At 46.5% G+C, this 18,893-nt stretch overlaps 1 protein-coding gene across 1 annotated transcript in view; it reads right to left on the bottom strand.

The window, feature by feature from the left end:
* Nucleotides 1-18,893, bottom strand: part of ARHGAP8 (Rho GTPase activating protein 8) — a 471,174-nt gene that overhangs the window by 207,215 nt on the left and 245,066 nt on the right. Inside the window, 2 exon segments of the mRNA XM_030214314.1 lie at nucleotides 1,373-1,392; nucleotides 9,943-10,053. Coding sequence (XP_030070174.1) covers nucleotides 1,373-1,392; nucleotides 9,943-10,053 — 131 coding nt within the window.

Below are 18,893 nucleotides of genomic sequence, written 5' to 3' on the forward strand. Positions count from 1 at the left end.
AGTGGGCTTCTTCTTTTTTTGTTTTTTATAATCTTGGTCCTTTAAAGGATAGCAGGTCCAGGTTTATGGGGTGCGGGGGGCTATCACTGATCCTTAATGCAGCCAGGATTGTATATTATTCCTGGCTGTATTAATGCATGCAAAATGTGCAGTTCTCAGGATTTTACAGTAAGTTTTTCCCACACTAAAGTTGAGCTCTTTTAATGCTTTTTAGTAAATAGATCCCACAGTGAACTGGAAAGAACTCATGTCCTGTTCCTAAGGAAGAACTTACCTAGATTCCCTTGCAAACCTTTTTAATTATAAGTGAATCTTGTGCTCATAGAACACTAGAAGCTGAAAATCCAATTACCCTCAGTAGTAAAGTGTGGACAAAGGTACAGTGTTGTGCTAGTCTGTCTTAACTCTAATGGAGTGTTTGTTCCCTCAGCAGAGAGAGCCAGCACCGGTACCAATTATTGCAAATCATGACTACAGAAGGGGATCTTTTATTTATTTATTTTGGTGGGGGGGGGGGGGGGGGGGGTTGCTGTAGAATTCTAGTTTGTGAAACTCTCTCAGGTGCTGGAAATAGGAAGTTAATAAAAATTTACTTTTTTTTTTTTTTTTTGCTCCCTTACAAAATTACACACAACTTTACAATCCCCAAAATTGGCAAAATTGGAGGTGCAAAGTTTAATATTTCTGCACTGTGACAAAAACTTTTCATAAATTTGTCCCTCTTTTCATCCTGTACAATTGTTTTTCCACACTATAGACATATGGAAGATTTGCCACATCATATCCTAGCCTGCTCCAGAACATGAGTCAGAGCTATGATATTCTGCTGTATTCAGGGCTTCTCAAGACTATGGCATTCATTTTCAAAGCAGATGGACATCTCAAAATGATCATAAACTGGTCCATCTGTCAAAAATGTCCAAATCACAATTTTTGAAAGGCAGAATTTGGACATCCTATGCTGAAGTTCATCCAAATAGCAAAGGGGTGTGTTGTGGATATGTTTAAGGTTGGACTAGGGAGGGCTCAAATTTAGGGCGTCCAACAGCAAAACAGGAAGAAACATCGAAGTCTAAAAAGAAGGGTGTCCTATGTTAGACCTGCTTCAATCACATCCAGGGTATTAAAAGGTGCCCCAATTAAGTAGCTGACCACTAGAGGGATTGAGGCATGACCCCTCACGAATCCCCCAGTAGTTACTGCCCCCCTCCCTCACCCCTGAATATGACACTAGAAAGGAAAAATAGGCTCCCTGACAACATCAGGCATTATGGGCATTCTTAACACAGCATCAAGCAGGTATTAAGGATAGCCTAGTGGTCAGTGCAGTGGACTGTAAACCAGGGGACTCAGGTTCAAATACCATTTCAACTCTGTTATTTTGCCTTTAAACTATGAGCCCTCCAGAAACAGAGATATACCTACTGTACCTAAATATTAAAGACACTTGGAAGCCTGATGGCTTTTGAGGTGGTATACAGTCAGGTACAGTAAGGTATTTCAAACAGAAGATACCACCAGGAGGGTGGAGGTACACTAATTTCCTACGTAAAAAGATACAGAAGCAAGAAGTAGGAAGGGTAGGCTCTTCTGAAAAACCGGAGGAGACGTCTGTTGAGAATCAATTCTTTATTGCAAAAAACCCCCACAAAAAACGACAACACAGCTGTGTTTCGGCGCTACCACGCACCTTCCTCAGGAGTCTTATGGTGTATAACTGATTGTATATAGCCACATCATTCAAGTTGAGAGGGAAACAGATACAGGAAGAGGAACAAATGGTGAAAACCAGAGCGAGGTTTGGAACAGAGTGAGAAAGGATAGACATCGCGTAACCTGGAAAGGCGCTCAGGCTCCCAGTCTGGGCCATAACACAAGAGAAAAGCGGCCGGGATCCCCCAAAAAAACCACCAAGCTACTTGGCCCTGACCCACGTCAACCGACCGCCGCACCCACCACCAACATCACCAACCACCCGACCGCTCGCAACCACCTCCAACGGTCAATCGCACCTGGGCGAGGCGACCCTGAGCACCAACTATTGGACCCTATCGCCAAGGGTTCGGCGCTGGCCGGACCCCAGCCGACACGCCGCACTCCCCAGCATCGCCAAACGGAGATCGGTGCTCCTGATCCCAGCGGCCCGCCAGGTGGAGAACTAGGCGGTGGGTACCTCGACCGACCCAAAGCGCGCTGGAGGTAGCCGACCAGGGCTGGGCAGGAGTGACATGAGGTACATCCACCTGGGAGAATCCGAGCCTGGAGGAGGTGCTCCGGCGAAACAAAAGCTGAGCCCGGGAGATGTCGTGCAGCTCCCGAATGGAGGACTCGTAAGCTGCGTGAACCTGACCAGCGTTGGACGAGAATCAGCCCAACCCGACCGCCAAACAAAGAACCAGCTGGTAGACATCAACCGGCCTAACCAGGACGCGCTGGTGGAAATGATCAGGGCAGGCAGACGCTCCCAATGAGCGGGACACGTCCACCTTAGCCAGGGGTGTGCTGGTAAATTTTTAACAACAGGCTCTTTCTCCGGACGTAGCCAGCTCTGCAGTTGGTAGGGCCAGGGGTGGTTGGGGGGGAGGGGGAGCAACACTTGCCTCTCTCTCCTCCCTCCCTTTGTGCGGGCACGCTAGGCATACCTTTGCTGGCAGCCAATAAATGGACTGCCACCACTCCCAACGTCTTGCTCTGAGCAGCACGCTGGAACTTCTGTCACATGCTCGAGGTCCCAGCCTGCTGCCCAGAGCTGGAAACAAGGAGCGGGGAGCTGCAGTAGTCTATTTACTTGGCTGGCAGGACTCAGCATCCCCACCAGCGAAGTAAAAGATAATTCAGCAGGGGGCCCAAGCCCACGTTTTGGGAGCCAGTTGTTAAAGTAGCCATGGAGGGCCCTACTTTAACAACCGGCTCCCAAAATTCTTAAAAACTTAACAACCGGCTCTTGCGAGCCTGTGAGAGCCTGCTCCAGCACACCACTGACCTTAGCTCTTGACTGCCGCGGTCAAACGATCCCACCCAAGCAACGTCCAGTGGAGCCTACAAGAGGCCCACTTCCATCCCAGAGCGTTGACCACGTGGACGAGCCTACACAACAATTATCTCTCCAGACTTTACCTCCAACTAACCCCATAGACGAAACGAGATGCTCTTGGATCGCGCACCACCATTCCCGTGACTATGAGATCAGCATAAGCACGAGACATGCTTGAGTGTTCAGGGACCTTCGCTATCTTGAGTAAATAGACCTTGACTGGCAAGGTAAGAGCCAAGTCTTGTTCCAGCGTGTTCCAGCGTGTCCAACTTGTTCCAGCGTGTCCCAGTCTGCCTGATCCAGCTTGTTCCAGTGTGTTCCAGTCCACCTGATCCAGCTTCTCGCTGCTTGTTCCACTCCATCGGCCCCAGCTTGTTCCAGTCCGCCTGTTCCAGCTTTTCCCTGCTTGCTCCACTCCATCGGCCCCAGCTTGTTCCAGTCCGCCTGATCCAGCTCTTCCCTGCCTGTTCCAGTCCATCTGCTCTAGCTTGTTCCTGCCCGCCTGATCCAGCTTCTCCCTGCTTGTTCCAGTCCGCCTGATCCAGCTTTTCCCTGCCTGTTCCAGTCCATCTGCTCCAGCTTGTTCCTGTCCGCCTGATCCAGCTTCTCCCTGCTTGTTCCAGACCATCTGCTCCAGCATGTTCCAGTCCACCTGCTCCAGCTTGTTCCAGCTCATTCCAGCCCGTCTGCCCCAGCTTGTTCCAGCTTGCTCCAATCCTGCTGCTCTGCTCTCTTCTGCTCCAATTATTCCAGCTTGTTCCAGTCTGCTGCTATGCTCTCCACCGCACTCACCTGTTCCTGCCAGCCTGCCTGCCTGCTAGCCAATCAACCAACCTCCAAATTATTCCAGCTTGCTCCAGTCCTGCTGCTGAGCTCTCCACCGTACTCACCTGTTCCTGCCTGCCTGCCTGCTAGCCAATCAACCTACCTACCTGCTTGCCAGCCCTTGAACTTGCCCGCTTCTCTGCCCATCAACAACCTGCCTGCCTCCTAGACTACCTACAACTACTTACCTGCCTCCCCCCTGCCGCTTTGCCAGCCCATCACTCTCCTGACTGACTGCTCACCCTTCAACCTGCCTGCCTCCCAGCCCATCTACCTGCCAGCACACCACTCTCCTGATTGCCAGCCCATCTACCTCCCAGCCCACCTGCCTGCCCCCCAGCCCAGCAACCTACCTGCCTGCTTGCCCCCCATCAACCTACCTACCCACCGCCAGCCCCTTCTCTACCTACCACCCGTAAACACCTGAGTCACTATTTATGGCCCCCATACACATTCTCTTCCTTGCCCTGTCCCTTCCTAATCTTTTCCCCCTCCCCACCCCGCTGTATACTGCACAAACATACTGCCCATCCATGTCCTCTCCCATCTTGCTCACTACTGCAATACCCCACCCACCCCCGCCCCACACCACCTCACCATTTCTACTGTCCTTCTCCTCATTCCTACCTCTCAACCTTCAACACATCCTTCCTGCCATGAACCCTTCCCCATTCCTCCTAAGCGCATCCCGTCTTTGTCGCCTTCGTCGCCCTACCTCCCCCACCCTCCTCCGCACTCTCTTGCTCCTCCTCCTGCTATCCGCAGGAGACATCAATCCCAACCCTGGTCCCCCACACCTGTCCTCGTCTCATCCATGCAAACGTTTCCGTGATGTCTCCAATCTCATATCTATCACCCTCCTCCTCCTCCTCCTCCTCCCTTCCTCCCTCCCCTTCTCATGTGCCCTGTGGAACGCCCGCTCGGTCTGCAACAAACTTTCATTCACTCATGATCTCTTCATCTCCCGTTCCCTTCAACTGCTCGCCCTAACTGAAACCTGGCTCACCCCTGACAACTCTGCCTCAGTCACGGCCCTTAGTCATGGAGGTTATCTTTTCTCCCATTCTCCCCGCCCAGCTGGCCGTGGTGGTGGCATTGGGTTACTACTTTCGCCCTCCTGCAGTTTTCAACCTCTCCCCCTACCACAGTCTCACTGCTTCTCATCCTTTGAAGTTCACTCCATCCGTCTATTCTACCCGCTGCCACTCAGAGTTGCAGTCATTTACCGCCCCCCTGATAAGTCCCTCTCTTCCTTCCTCACCGACTTCGATGCCTGGCTCTCCGTTTTTCTCGAGCCCTCATCCCCATCCCTCATCCTTGGAGACTTTAACATGCACACTGATAACCCATCCGACTCATACGCTTCTCAGTTCCTCACTCTAACCTCCTCCTTCAACCTCCAACTGAGCTCCACCACCCCTACTCACCAATCTGGCCACTGTCTTGACCTCGTCCTCTCCTCTACCTGCTCACCCTCCAATTTCTGCGCCTCAGCTCTTCCTCTCTCCGACCATCACCTGATCACCTTCACACTTCATCACCCTCCCCCACAGTCCCGCCCAACACTAACCACTACTTCCAGGAATCTCCCGGCTGTCGACCCTCCCACCTTACCCTCTAGTATCTCTAATCTCCTCCCTTCCATCATGTCCTCCGAGTCTGTCGACAAGGCTGTCTCCACTTACAATGCCACTCTCTCCTCTGCTCTGGACACCCTTGCACCATCCATCTCCCATCCCACAAGGCGCACTAATCCCCAGCCCTGGCTGACCCCTTGCACCCGTTACCTTCGCTCCTGCGCCCGATCAGCTGAACGCCTCTGGAGAAAATCTCGCACCCATACTGATTTCATTCATTACAAATTCATGCTATCCTCCTTCCAGTCCTCCCTATTCCTCGCCAAACAGGACTATTACACCCAATTGACTAATTCCCTCAGCTCTAACCCTCGTCGTCTCTTCGCCACCCTTAACTCCCTCCTCAAAGTGCCCTCCGCTCCCACCCCCCCCCCCCCACTCTCTCCTCAATCACTGGCTGACCACTTCCATGACAAGGTGCAGAAAATCAACCTCGAATTCACCACCAAACCATCTCCTCCTCTTCAGCCTATAACCCACTCTCTCAACCAACCAACCCAGGTCTCCTTCTACTCATTTCCTGATATCACCGAAGAGTAAACCGCCCATCTTCTTTCCTCCTCGAAATGCACCACCTGTTCCTCTGACCCCATCCCCACCAACTTACTTAACACCATCTCTCCTACTGTCACCCCCCCCATCTGTCATATCCTCAACCTCTCTCTCTCCACTGCAACTGCCCCTGACACCTTCAAGCATGCTGTAGTCACACCACTCCTCAAAAAACCATCACGACCCTACCTGTCCCTCCAACTACCACCCCATTTCCCTCCTACCCTTCCTCTCCAAGATACTTGAATGCGCCGTTCACAGCCATTGCCTTGATTTTCTCTCCTCTCATGCCATCCTCGATCCGCTTCAATCCGGCTTTCGCCCCTTACACTTGACAGAAACGGCGCTATCTAAAGTCTGCAATGACCTCTTCCTTTCCAAATCCAAAGGCCACTACTCCATCCTCATCCTCCTCAACCTATCCGCCGCTTTTGACACTGTCAATCACAATTTACTTCTTGCCACACTGTCCTCATTTGGGTTCCAGGGCTCTGTCCTCTCCTGGTTCTCCTCTTATCTCTCCCACCGTACCTTCAGAGTACATTTTATTTTAGTTATTTTATTTTAGTTACATTTGTACCCCGCGCTTTCCCACTCATGGAAGCTCAATGTGGCTTACATATACAGGTACTTATTTGTACCTGGGGCAATGGAGGGTTAAGTGACTTGCCCAGAGTCACAGGGAGCTGTGCCTGAAGTGGGAATCGAACTCAGTTTCTCAGTTCCCCAGGACCACAGTCCACACCCTAACCACTAGGCCACTCCTCCTCCACATTCTCATGGTTCTTCCTCCACCCCCATCCCGCTCTCTGTTGGAGTTCCTCAGGGATCTGTCCTTGGACCCCTTCTTTTTTCAATCTACACCTCTTCCCTGGGCTCCCTGATCTCATCCCATGGTTTCCAATATCATCTTTATGCTGACGACACCCAGCTTTATCTCTCCACACCAGACATCCCTGCAGAAACCCAGGACAAAATATCGGCCTGCTTATCCGACATTGCTGCCTGGATGTCCAACTGCCACCTGAAACTGAACATGGCCAAGACCGAGCTTATTGTCTTCCCACCCAAACCCACTTCTCCTCTCCCTCCACTCTCTATCTCAGTTGATAATACCCTCATCCTCCCAGTCTCATCTGCCCGCAACCTCGGAGTCATCTTCGACTCCTCCCTCTCCTTCTATGCGCATATCCAGCAGATAGCCAAGACCTGTCGCTTCTTCCTCTATAACATTAGCAAAATTCGCCCTTTCCTCTCTGAGCACACCACTCGAACTCTCATCCACTCTCTCATTACCTCTCGCCTTGCTGTCGCTTCTTCCTCTATAACATTAGCAAAATTCGCCCTTTCCTCTCTGAGCACACCAACCCAAACTCTCATCCACTCTCTTATTACCTCTCGCCTTGACTACTGCAACCTACTCCTCACTGGCCTCCCACAGCCATCTATCCCCCCTTCAATCTGTTCAGAACTCTGCTGCACGTCTTATCTTCCGCCTGGACCGATATACTCATATCACCCCTCTCCTCAAGTCACTTCACTGGCTTCCGATCAGGTACCGCATACAGTTCAAGCTTCTCCTACTAACCTACAAATGCACTCAATCTGCAGCCCCTCCTTACCTCTCTACCCTCATCTCCCCTTATGTTCCTACCCGTAACCTCCGCTCTCAGGACAAATCACTCCTTTCAGTACCCTTCTCTACCACCGCCAACCCCAGGCTCCGCCCTTTCTGCCTCACCTCACCCCATGCTTGGAATAAACTCCCTGAGCCCATACGCTAGGCCCCCTCCCTGCTCATCTTCAAATCCTTGCTCAAAGCCCACCTCTTCAATGTCGCCTTCGGCACCTAACCACTATACCTCTATTCAGGAAATCTAGACTGCCCCAACTTGACATTTAGTCCTTTAGATTGTAAGCTCCTTTGAGCAGAGACTGTCCTTCTTTGTTAAACTGTACAGTGCTGCGTAACCCTAGTAGCGTTCTAGAAATGTTAAGTAGTAGTAGTATATAGTTGATGGTTTATTTTAAAAAATACTTTCACATAAGGTATAAATATCATCAGCGGTTTCTACACTACGGTGCATTTCCATGCTCTGGTTCAAGGCTCCAACTCACCCCCCCCCCCCCCCATAGTGCAGTATCCATCCTTCCCCTCCCTGTTCTCTTAGATAGCCACATCCACTCTCTGTCCCCTCAAATGACCACAATTCACCTTCTTCTCCCACCCCCCTCCAGGAGCCAGTAACCCTCCTTCCTCTTTCCCTTGCAGAAGGCCAATATCCTCCCTTCCCTCACTATCTCACTTGTTGTACAGCATCTCCTCCTCTCTACCCCCTAAGATATCCAATATCTCTCCTTTCTACCCCCTCCCCACAATGCCCAGTATCTCCCCTTCCCCTCTCTAACCTCTCCAAGGCATTTAGCATCTTCTCATTCCCTCCCTGCCCAAGATCTCAAGCATCTCCTTTCCCCTCCTCCCCATTCAGCAATGCATTTTCCCTTACCTCCTTCCAATGTCCAGCATTTCTCATCTTCTTTGCTTTCCCCTGCAGGACCTGACCCACTGCCACCCCAGCACAAAGCCTTTTAGCACAGGTCTGCATTCAAGTGTTGCAGCATGTTATTCCCCTCTGACACAGAATATATGCACTTAAAAGCCATGTGATGGCACAGAGTTGTCTTGGAGCTTCGCCTCAGGAAGAGGTGGAGTGATGGCAGGAGAAGTGGAGATGAGATACTGCTCTTCTGCCATGCTGCCCCCCTCCACCCATGCTGCCACCCTAGTCAGAAACCTAGGGGGGCGGATTCTGTAAAGGATGCCAAATGTTTGGTGCCAAGATGCAGCTCACTATGTGCTAACTCTATAAGGGCATCTGGGCACTCATATTCCATTGTAGAATACTAGCATAAGTTGGCATTTATGCACCAACATTTAGACATGCCCACTTATGTCAATAGCAGGCTTAATCACATGCCTAAATGTGGTACTTTAGTATGTAATTTACAGTATTCTTTGGTAAATGCAGGACTTGTCCATACCCTGCCCATGTGTACGCTTTGCTAAGCAAGTTGTGTGCCTTTATCAGCCATTCCCAACTCAGCCCTGGGGGCACACATAGTCCCATCGGGTTTTCAGAATATCCTCAATGAATGTTCATGAGATAGATTTGCATGCAATTGAGGCAGTGCATGCAAATCTCTCTTATGCATATTCATTGTGGATATCCTGAAAACCCGATGGGACCAGGTGTGCCCCGAGAACTAGGTTGGGAAAGGTTGGCCTGTGTCACAGCTTCCAGATAGAACTTGTGTTTAACTGTAATAATCACATGCATAAGTGCTAGTATTCTATAACTTACGTACACAACTGGCACCTAACTATAGACAACCTGTTATAGCACAAGTGGGCTAGGCTATCTAGTGGTAGGTCTAGGCCTACCAGGTCCTTTAAGGAGGAAAGGCCACAGCTAGGCAAGAAATCTTGGATTGATCCCTACATCTGGCTAAGGCTCAGGATTCTGCATTAGCTATGATTACAGGCCTCAGAATAAGGGATCCCCTGACACCACTAAATGTACATTTAAACCAGTTGCCAGATGGAACTATACTCTACAGTTCTCAAACAGGTGCTTGTCACTGTATTGCCTGAGGACAGGTTGAAGAAAAGGTTAAAAAAAAAAAAAACCCAAAACAACAACAACAACAACAACAACAAAAAACATGTAAAAAAAAAAAAACAAGTAACTGCTGTTTCAGCCTGATTTTAACAGAGTCAGAAGATCAAAAAGAAACTACCAGGGAAAGGAAGATTAAATGCCAACAGGAATCAGGAAACAGAAACATTTCCCATCATTCTTTTAATTCAAAATAAACTAAAATTGCATTACTTACTACTGTAGACTGACACCAAACTGTTGGGTGGGTAGAGGTGGTCGAGGTGGAGGGGTTATGGTAGAGGAAGGTGGTTGACCCTTCTGTACATTCCGAAGCTTTTCATCGTGTCTACAGAAAACATGAAAATAGGGAGACATACTGATCATCTAAACACACTAAAGCTCGTCATATGCTCCAAGATCACAAACACTATGCTGCTGACCTTTTGCATAGTCTGTGAAGCAACTTGAGCATTCTTATACAAACACTAAGACACAACTGGATGTGCTTTAAGAAAAGAAAAGTCTGGCGATTCCATTGTAAGTGTTTTATTTCCTTATTACTTATTTGTTGAACCTAAGAAATTACAAGAGTTTGTGGAATTGAAAGAACAGATGAAGAACCCTTGCAGCAACTTCCTTTAGTTACCACTGTACCGGCTGCAATTACTGATTAACCTTCCTCCCTCAGAAAATGTGAATTTTTATTTTTAATTTTTGTATTTATCATTTTACTTAATTTCATTCACATTTATCACGTAAATGTAAGGAAAAACAGAAATTAATATAAGGGAAAAGAAAAAATATTTTCTCTCAACAATATATATAATTGTCCACAATTGGGGGATCCAAGATCAGGAAAACAATCTCAAAGAAAATAAGAAAAATACCAAGTGGTTAATCTTACAAAATTCATATTTTCTGAGGGAGGAAGGTTAATCGGTAATTGCAGCCGGTACAGTGGTAACTAAAGGAAGTTGCTGCAGAGGGTTCTTCATCTGTTCTTTTAACTCCACAAACTCTTGTAATTTCTTGGGTTCAACAAATAAGTAATAAGGAAATAAAACACTTACAAGGGAATCGCTCTAGGAAGGTAAAATGCGAATTGTAAGATTAACCATTTTGAGTTTTTCTTATTTTCTTTCAGATTGTTTTCCTGATCTTGGATCCCCCAATTGTGGACAATTATATAATATAACATATATTGATGAGAGAAAATGTTTTCTTTTTCCTTTATATTAATTTCTGTTTTTCCTTACATTGATGTGATAAATGTGAATGTAATTAAGTAAAATGATAAATAAAATAATAAAAAAACAGAAAAGAAAAGAAAGGTCTTACCCTATGCCTGTCAATATTTTTACAAACTAGGGAGCTTATGTAATAACGTACACAATTCTTAAAGCCTGATTTTGCACAGGATATCTAGGTAGGAAATGGAATATCAAGCTTAGGCTATTCATTGATTCCAGCCTATTTTACAAAAAGTGTAGATGAACAAAGAGCCTTTCACATGTAGCTTCATAAATGTGCAGTGGGAGCAAGCATTTAAAAAGCGGCATCATTCAGTGTCTTATACATTTAAGTGCTGGCACCTAAATATGAAGGCCGCTATTTTTGCTACCTACACATTTAAGTACCAGCATTTACATGTAAAATCATATTCTACAAAATTCCATGTATAAGAGCAGCCAAGTTGTGTACAAAGAAATTCACAAAGAAGTGCAAAGTACAGTCATCTGTTTCTCTATTACTAGAATCCTTTGATGCCCCAGGCCTAGTCTGAAATTACAATAAAAAAAAAAAAGGTCTGTTCTCTCAGATTACTTAAAGCCTTTAATCCTACATTGCCAACTGGCAAGATTGCTGATCCACAGAGTGGACTGCAGTGCCACCCAGTGAAATCTGCCTAAGGAACTTCTGTCACAATGAATGTGTCTTAGCCCAGGAGACCAAAAAAGCTCGGTGATCCCAGTAGTGTGTGGGAGAAGAAACTATAATCCCCACCAACCAAAGAAGGCAAAACTGCAAGAGGTCAAACACCTACATAACAGTACTTTAAAGATCATCTCATTGCCATGCCAGAGCTACCCCCAGCACCCTCAGACCACCCTTGGGAACTATAGGGTGATGAATGCCAGATCAGATGCAAAGAAATCTTCAGTGATCCATGAACAGCATCTTGACATTTTAGGAATAAGTGAAACCTGGCTAGATGACAGTGACAGTGGGGGGGGGGGGGGGGGGGGGGGGTTAACACTAGCTGAACTATGCCTAACAGGTTTTAACATCCAACATCAATCCAGAACAGGGTGGAAGGGTAGCAGTGTTGATTCGGAATACAATCAAACTGTGCAGAATCGCCATCCCCTTTTAATCCAGCTAAAAGAGAAGAATCCAATCTGGCTGCTGATGGTATATCAATTATCTCATAACAACACATTATCCATGCACAGTGGCGTTCCTAGGGGGGGGGCAGTGGGTGCGGTCCGCCCCGGGTGCATGCCGCTGGCGGGGTGCCGCGCGCGCCTGTCCTCCATTCGTTCCATGCTCCCTCTGCCCTGGAACAGGTTACTTCCTGTTCCAGGGCAGAGAAGAAGCATGGAACGAACGAAGGACAGGCGCGCGCGGCACCCCCCCCCCCCCAGCGGCGTGCATGCACCCGGGGGGGGGGGGTCTTTCGTGGGGGGTGTCCTTTCACTGGGGAGGGGTCGCGCTGTATCCAGGGGGGGGGGTCGTGCTGCACCCGGGGGCGGGGTGCATCGGCGATCCGCCCCGGATGTCAGCCCCCCTAGGAACGCCACTGTCCATGCAAGAACTCTTTGATCTGATTACACAAGTGACCCTGAATTATCCTAGGATGGTGATCATGGTAGACTTCAATCCACACATTGAAACCCCAAATATCACCACAGCTGTCTTCCTGGGCATGATGACAGAGCTAGGATTCACACATGTGATCAATTCACCAACCCATGAAAAGGGTCACATATTAGACTTGGTATTCTACAAAGGGGTTGATATCCCAGAATACTGGGATAGCAATATTGAGACATGAACAGACCACGTTCTAATTAAGTTTTCCCTAAGTGACCACCTGAAACAAATGGCACTTCCTAGAGTTTGGAAGATCAGAGACAAGAAAAAGCTAACTGCTTAGAATTTCCTAGAAGCCTTGGACTATCCACATATAGATGAAAAGACAACTACAGTGTCAGAACAGGTTGATATTTGGAATACACATTTAGCTAAGACATTAGAGAAACGACACCACTAAAAGGGTCTTATGCCCCACTCATAAATGCTCACCTTGGTTTTCTCCTGAACTTCGGACCTTTAAGCGCAAAGGACGGAAACTGGAGAGATGGCGTAAATCTTGCATGGATGAGGACAGACTAAACTGTAGGAATCACATGAGTAATTACTGCCAAACCTTAACAGCAGCCAAAAAACAATATTTCCCTCAATGCATCGAACAGGCTGTCAATTCAACCAAGCACCTGATCAGCATAGTAAACAGCCTACTGAAATCCCCACAACAGAAACAGCCTGCCCAGTCTGCAATGATTTTGCTGCATATTTTGCCAACAAAACTAAAAGTCTGTGCCAGGGTTTACAAGCAGCCCCACCTAGTCTACAATCAGCTAACCCAGAGTGCACAAACTCAACCCCTCCTGAAACAGACCCTTTTAACCCAACTCCCCCTTCATTATCTCCTCAGACCCTTGCTGAATTCTTTCACAACAAGGTTCAAAAGATAAACCTTGCTTTCTCTACCTCACCACCTCTTCCTCCACTAGTCCGTTCCCCTCTCTCTCCTTCCCCTCATTCCCTTTCCTCCTTTCCTGAAGTTACTATTGAGGAAACTACACTTCTCCTTTCTTCCTCAAAATGTACCACCTGTTCCTCTGATCCCATTCCCACCCACCTTCTTAATGTCATCTCTCCTGCTCTTATTCCTTTTATCTGTCACATTCTCAACCTCTCACTTTCCACTGCGACTGTCCCTGCTGCCTTTAAACATGCTGTGGTCACACCTCTCCTTAAGAAGCCTTCACTCGACCCTACTTGTCCCTCTAATTACCGACCCATCTCCCTCCTTCCTTTTCTCTCCAAATTACTTGAGCGTGCTGTTCACCGCCGCTGCCTTGATTTTCTCTCCTCACATGCTATTCTTGACCCACTACAATCTGGTTTTCGCCCTCTCCACTCAACCGAAACTGCGCTTACTAAAGTCTCCAATGACCTATTACTGGCTAAATCCATAGGTCAATATTCCATCCTCATTCTTCTTGATCTTTCCGCTGCTTTTGACACTGTCGATCACAGCATACTTCTCGATACCCTGTCCTCACTTGGATTCCAGGGCTCTGTCCTTTCCTGGTTCTCTTCCTACCTCTCCCTCCGCACCTTTAGTGTTCACTCTGGTGGATCCTCTTCTACTTCTATCCCTCTGCCTGTCGGCGTACCTCAGGGTTCTGTTCTTGGTCCCCTCCTCTTTTCTATCTACACTTCTTCCCTTGGTTCATTAATCTCATCCCATGGCTTTTCCTACCATCTCTATGCTGATGACTCTCAAATCTACCTTTGTACCCCTGATATCTCACCTTGCATCCAAACCAAAGTTTCAGCGTGCTTGTCTGACATTGCTGCCTGGATGTCTCAACGCCACCTGAAATTAAATATGACCAAAACCGAGCTTCTCATTTTCCCCCCCAAACCCACCTCCCCGCTCCCCCCGTTTTCTATTTCTGTTGATGGCTCTCTCATTCTCCCTGTCTCCTCAGCTCGAAACCTTGGGTTCATCTTTGACTCTTCTCTCTCCTTCTCTGCTCATATCCAGCAGATTGCCAAGACCTGTCGTTTCTTTCTTTACAACATCCGTAAAATCCGCCCCTTTCTTTCCGAGCACTCTACCAAAACCCTCATCCACACCCTTGTCACCTCTCGTTTAGACTACTGCAATCTGCTTCTTGCTGGCCTCCCACTTAGTCACCTCTCCCCTCTCCAGTCGGTTCAAAACTCTGCTGCCCGTCTCATCTTCCGCCAGGGTCGCTTTACTCATACTACCCCTCTCCTCAAGACCCTTCACTGGCTCCCTATCCGTTTTCGCATCCTGTTCAAACTTCTTCTACTAACCTATAAATGTATTCACTCTGCTGCTCCCCAGTATCTCTCCACACTCGTCCTTCCCTACACCCCTTCCCGTGCACTCCGCTCCATGGATAAATCCTTCTTATCTGTTCCCTTCTCCACTACTGCCAACTCCAGACTTCGCGCCTTCTGTCTCGCTGCACCCTACGCCTGGAATAAACTTCCTGAGCCCCTACGTCTTGCCCCATCCTTGGCCACCTTTAAATCTAGACTGAAAGCCCACCTCTTTAACATTGCTTTTGACTCGTAACCACTTGTAACCACTCGCCTCCACCTACCCTCCTCTCTTCCTTCCCGTTCACATTAATTGATTTGATTTGCTTACTTTATTTATTTTTTGTCTATTAGATTGTAAGCTCTTTGAGCAGGGACTGTCTTTCTACTATGTTTGTGCAGCGCTGCGTACGCTTTGTAGCGCTATAGAAATGCTAAATAGTAGTAGGAGGAGGAGGAGGGCCTTGACAAAAACCTAAGAAACCTTCAACTAACTGCCTGCTTCCTTGACCCCTGCCCATCAAAGATAGTGCAGCAGGCAAGCAGAGGTCTCATAGAAGGCACCACTAAAAACATGAATTCCTCTCTTTCTAATGGGCAACTACCAATAGCATTAAAAAGGGTAGTGGTGCATCCTTTGCTACAGAAGAACAACCTTGACCAGGACAAATTTGAAAATTACCGGCCAGTATCCAAAATCCCATTCCTAGGAAAACGTATTGAACAAATGGTCTATGATCAACTCAGTGATTGGCTGGAAGAGAGAAACTGGTTAGATCCATATCAATCTAGATTCAGACCCGGTTATTTTATTTATTTATTTGTAGCATTTGTATCCCACATTTTCCCACCAATTTGCAGGCTCAATGTGGCTTACATTTTCCGTAATGGCGGTTGCCATTTCTGGGTAACAGAATTACATATGGTATTACAATAAAGTGCATACATACATGGTAACATACATGGAACATAACATATATGGAACAGATCGTGGTATTTATATACACCGTGTGCATATATACATGGTAAAGAAGAATAGATTATGGTATTGCATGAGGTTCCTGAGTAATAAATTGGATTGTAACATACATTGTTATTGACTATAGAGAGTCCCTATTCAGCATAAGGTTTAAAGTGGTATTGCTTGATCATTGATATCAAAGAGGTTAATCAGTCATGTGATAAGAGATCGGTTTTGTATAGATCGTGTATAGTATTATTATTTAGTATCTAAGATGGATGTTTGTGGTATGCCTTCTTGAAAAGATCTGTTTTCAGTAGCCTTCGGTTATGAAACAGAAACAGTCCCTACCAGATGTTCTTCACAGAAACCGAGACAGGGGATTTGCTTTGGTGTTAGTACTGCTAGATTTCTCAGCAGCTTTTGACATTGAATCAAAATATTATGCTAGCACGACTGGCAGAAACAGATATCAGTGGAACAGTACTTGCTTGGTTCAGATCTTATCTATCATTCAGACAACAGTTCATAGTGTTCGGCAGCATCTCATCATCACCATAGACACTGACCTGTAGGGTACCACAAGGATTGATACTGTCACCTATTCTATTCAATATCTACCTCAAGCCACTAGCTAAGCTGATTCGGTCAGTGGACACTCGGTTCTACATCAATGCGGATAACGTACAGCTACTCATACCCATTGAACTTGACTTACCCACAGCCCTGAATAAACTACCTGTCTAACATCAATTCAAGTATGGGCTAAAAACAACAAACTTTGCCTGAATCGAAGTAAAACTGAGCTTCTATGGGTCAATAACAAAAGTGGGGACATACCAGACATCAAAATCTCTTTTTGAGAAATATGAACTCCCTCTCAAATCACAAGTCAGGAACCTTGGAATATAGCTCGATTCAACACTTTCTCTGATCCCCCAAATTCAAACAACCTTCAAGAGCAGCTTCTATCACTTGCGACAACTATGCTCCTTACATTGATAAGGCAAGCCTTGTCCCAGTTGTGCATGCCATAATAACATCAAGACTGGGTTATTGTAATGCACTGTACATTGGTCTGACTGTAAAGAGTTTGCACCAGCTCCAATTGATTCAGAATGCTGCAGCAAGACTCCTAGAAGGTTGAAAGTGACCACATCACACCATTTTTGCATAAACTTCATTGGCTACCAGTACAATGCAGGGCTAAATTTAAAACTCTATGTCTGATCTTCAAGGCCCTGAAAGGAAATGGCCCCGAGTACCTGAAAAATAGGATGATCCTCCACACACCACCAAGGACACTAAGGTCCTCCCCAAGGACTTTCACTAACCACACCCTCTCCAAAAGACATTACACGATGTGATACCTGCAAGCAAGCCTTCTCCGGAGTACTTATGTACTTATATAGCCCCCACAATCTGGAATGCATTGCGCTTAACACAAGACTATCTCTACTTGGAAGCAGGTGAAAGCTTGGCTCTTCAACCAGGCCTTTAACAGAATTAAATGGCACCGGCTGCACATATTATAGCAGGACATGTTTATCCACTCCTACTCAAGTCAAGATAATGTTCAAACACCTTTCTGACCTCATTTGCAACTCTCTTTAACTAGTCCCTTATTTTCTTATTCCTGTTACTTTATGTTATCTATCTATATGTTCCATCTTTGTTTACACCTTACGCTGTCTATTAAAATATTTGTGTATTGTGTTTGCATTGTAATGTATCATACTATGCAATACTTTGTATTGTTGTTCGAATATTTTTACTGCTGTAATTGTCTATTGCTTATATTTGACTTAATTCTTGCTATACACCACCTTGAATCAATGCCTTCAAAAAGGCAGTAAATAAATCCTAATAAATAAATAAATAATGAGTTAAGAAGCCAAGCTCCTAAAAGCAAATTTTGGCATACTTAAGGACTTTTACATACCTGGTTGAAACAAGAAGTTTGCTGACACATATGCATGGTTTGGAGGAGGTGCAAAAGCTGATAGGAATTTTTTTAAGTATACATGAACTCCTGTGCAAAATTAGAAAGGCATGTATATTTTTTTTGCCAGCTCAACCACACCTAGAATACGTTCCTTTAAAATCTATGCATCTAAGGACTTCCAGTTGGCGCTCATGCAGATCAGACACGATTGAAGGAGCTTTGCAACACACTCCCCCAAAGTCTACATTTACAGCAATCTTGGAGCTATTTCTTCATTCTTACCTTGGAGGAGTTTATGTGAATGGTGGATAGGCTTTTTAAGGAGCCATGCCTAAAGTTCTCAAGACGAAAATTCCAACTACTACCAAGGATTTATATGCAGTAAGGTCCTCTTGCCTTCCCAAACATGGTGGCAGGTCAAATGCAGGCAGTTCCCTGAGGAATTAGAAGTCATTGGATCCTATGAGTTTGGAGAAGGATGATTCAGAACCCACATGGGTGATGGTTTGGGGAGAGATCTGCACAGCTATGGGAGATATAGAAGATTTTGTTGTTGATTGTTCAGATGCCCACTTGGAGGACTTGGGAGTGAGAATAGAGGCCGTGTGTCGTGATTGTCAGCGCACCTACCATGGATCCAAGGTCCCGGGCTGGACTCGCCAACAGCAGCAGGAAAGAGTCAAGGTGACGCCGGTACTTTGCCCCTGATCGCGGCATTCCTCGTGTGCCTGCACTGTTCACTGGCACCAAGTAACCATAGTGCATTCCACCCGTATTCTAGGTTTCATCTTTGATTCTTCTTTATCCTTCCACGATCAGATTTCTAAAGTAGTCCAAAGAACTTTTTACAAACTATGCCTCATCTGATCCGTTCAACCACTACTTGACCCTTCCACAATCAATATTTTAATTCTCTCTTTGATCATCTCACAGTTAGATTATTGCAATTCTCTGTATTTAGGCCTCAGTTAAGGATCACCAACGTTTACACCTGGTCCAAAACACTGCTAACAGAATCATCTTTCATTTATAACAATTTCATCACATCACTGTCTATTTCAAATTCTGTTTTCCACCATATCCTATATAATAATTCTCACCTCCAATGTTCTAATGTGCCTGGTACCGTGGCTTC

The sequence above is a fragment of the Microcaecilia unicolor genome, chromosome 9 (genome assembly GCF_901765095.1).
Source record: "Microcaecilia unicolor chromosome 9, aMicUni1.1, whole genome shotgun sequence".
Lineage (NCBI taxonomy): Eukaryota > Metazoa > Chordata > Amphibia > Gymnophiona > Siphonopidae > Microcaecilia > Microcaecilia unicolor.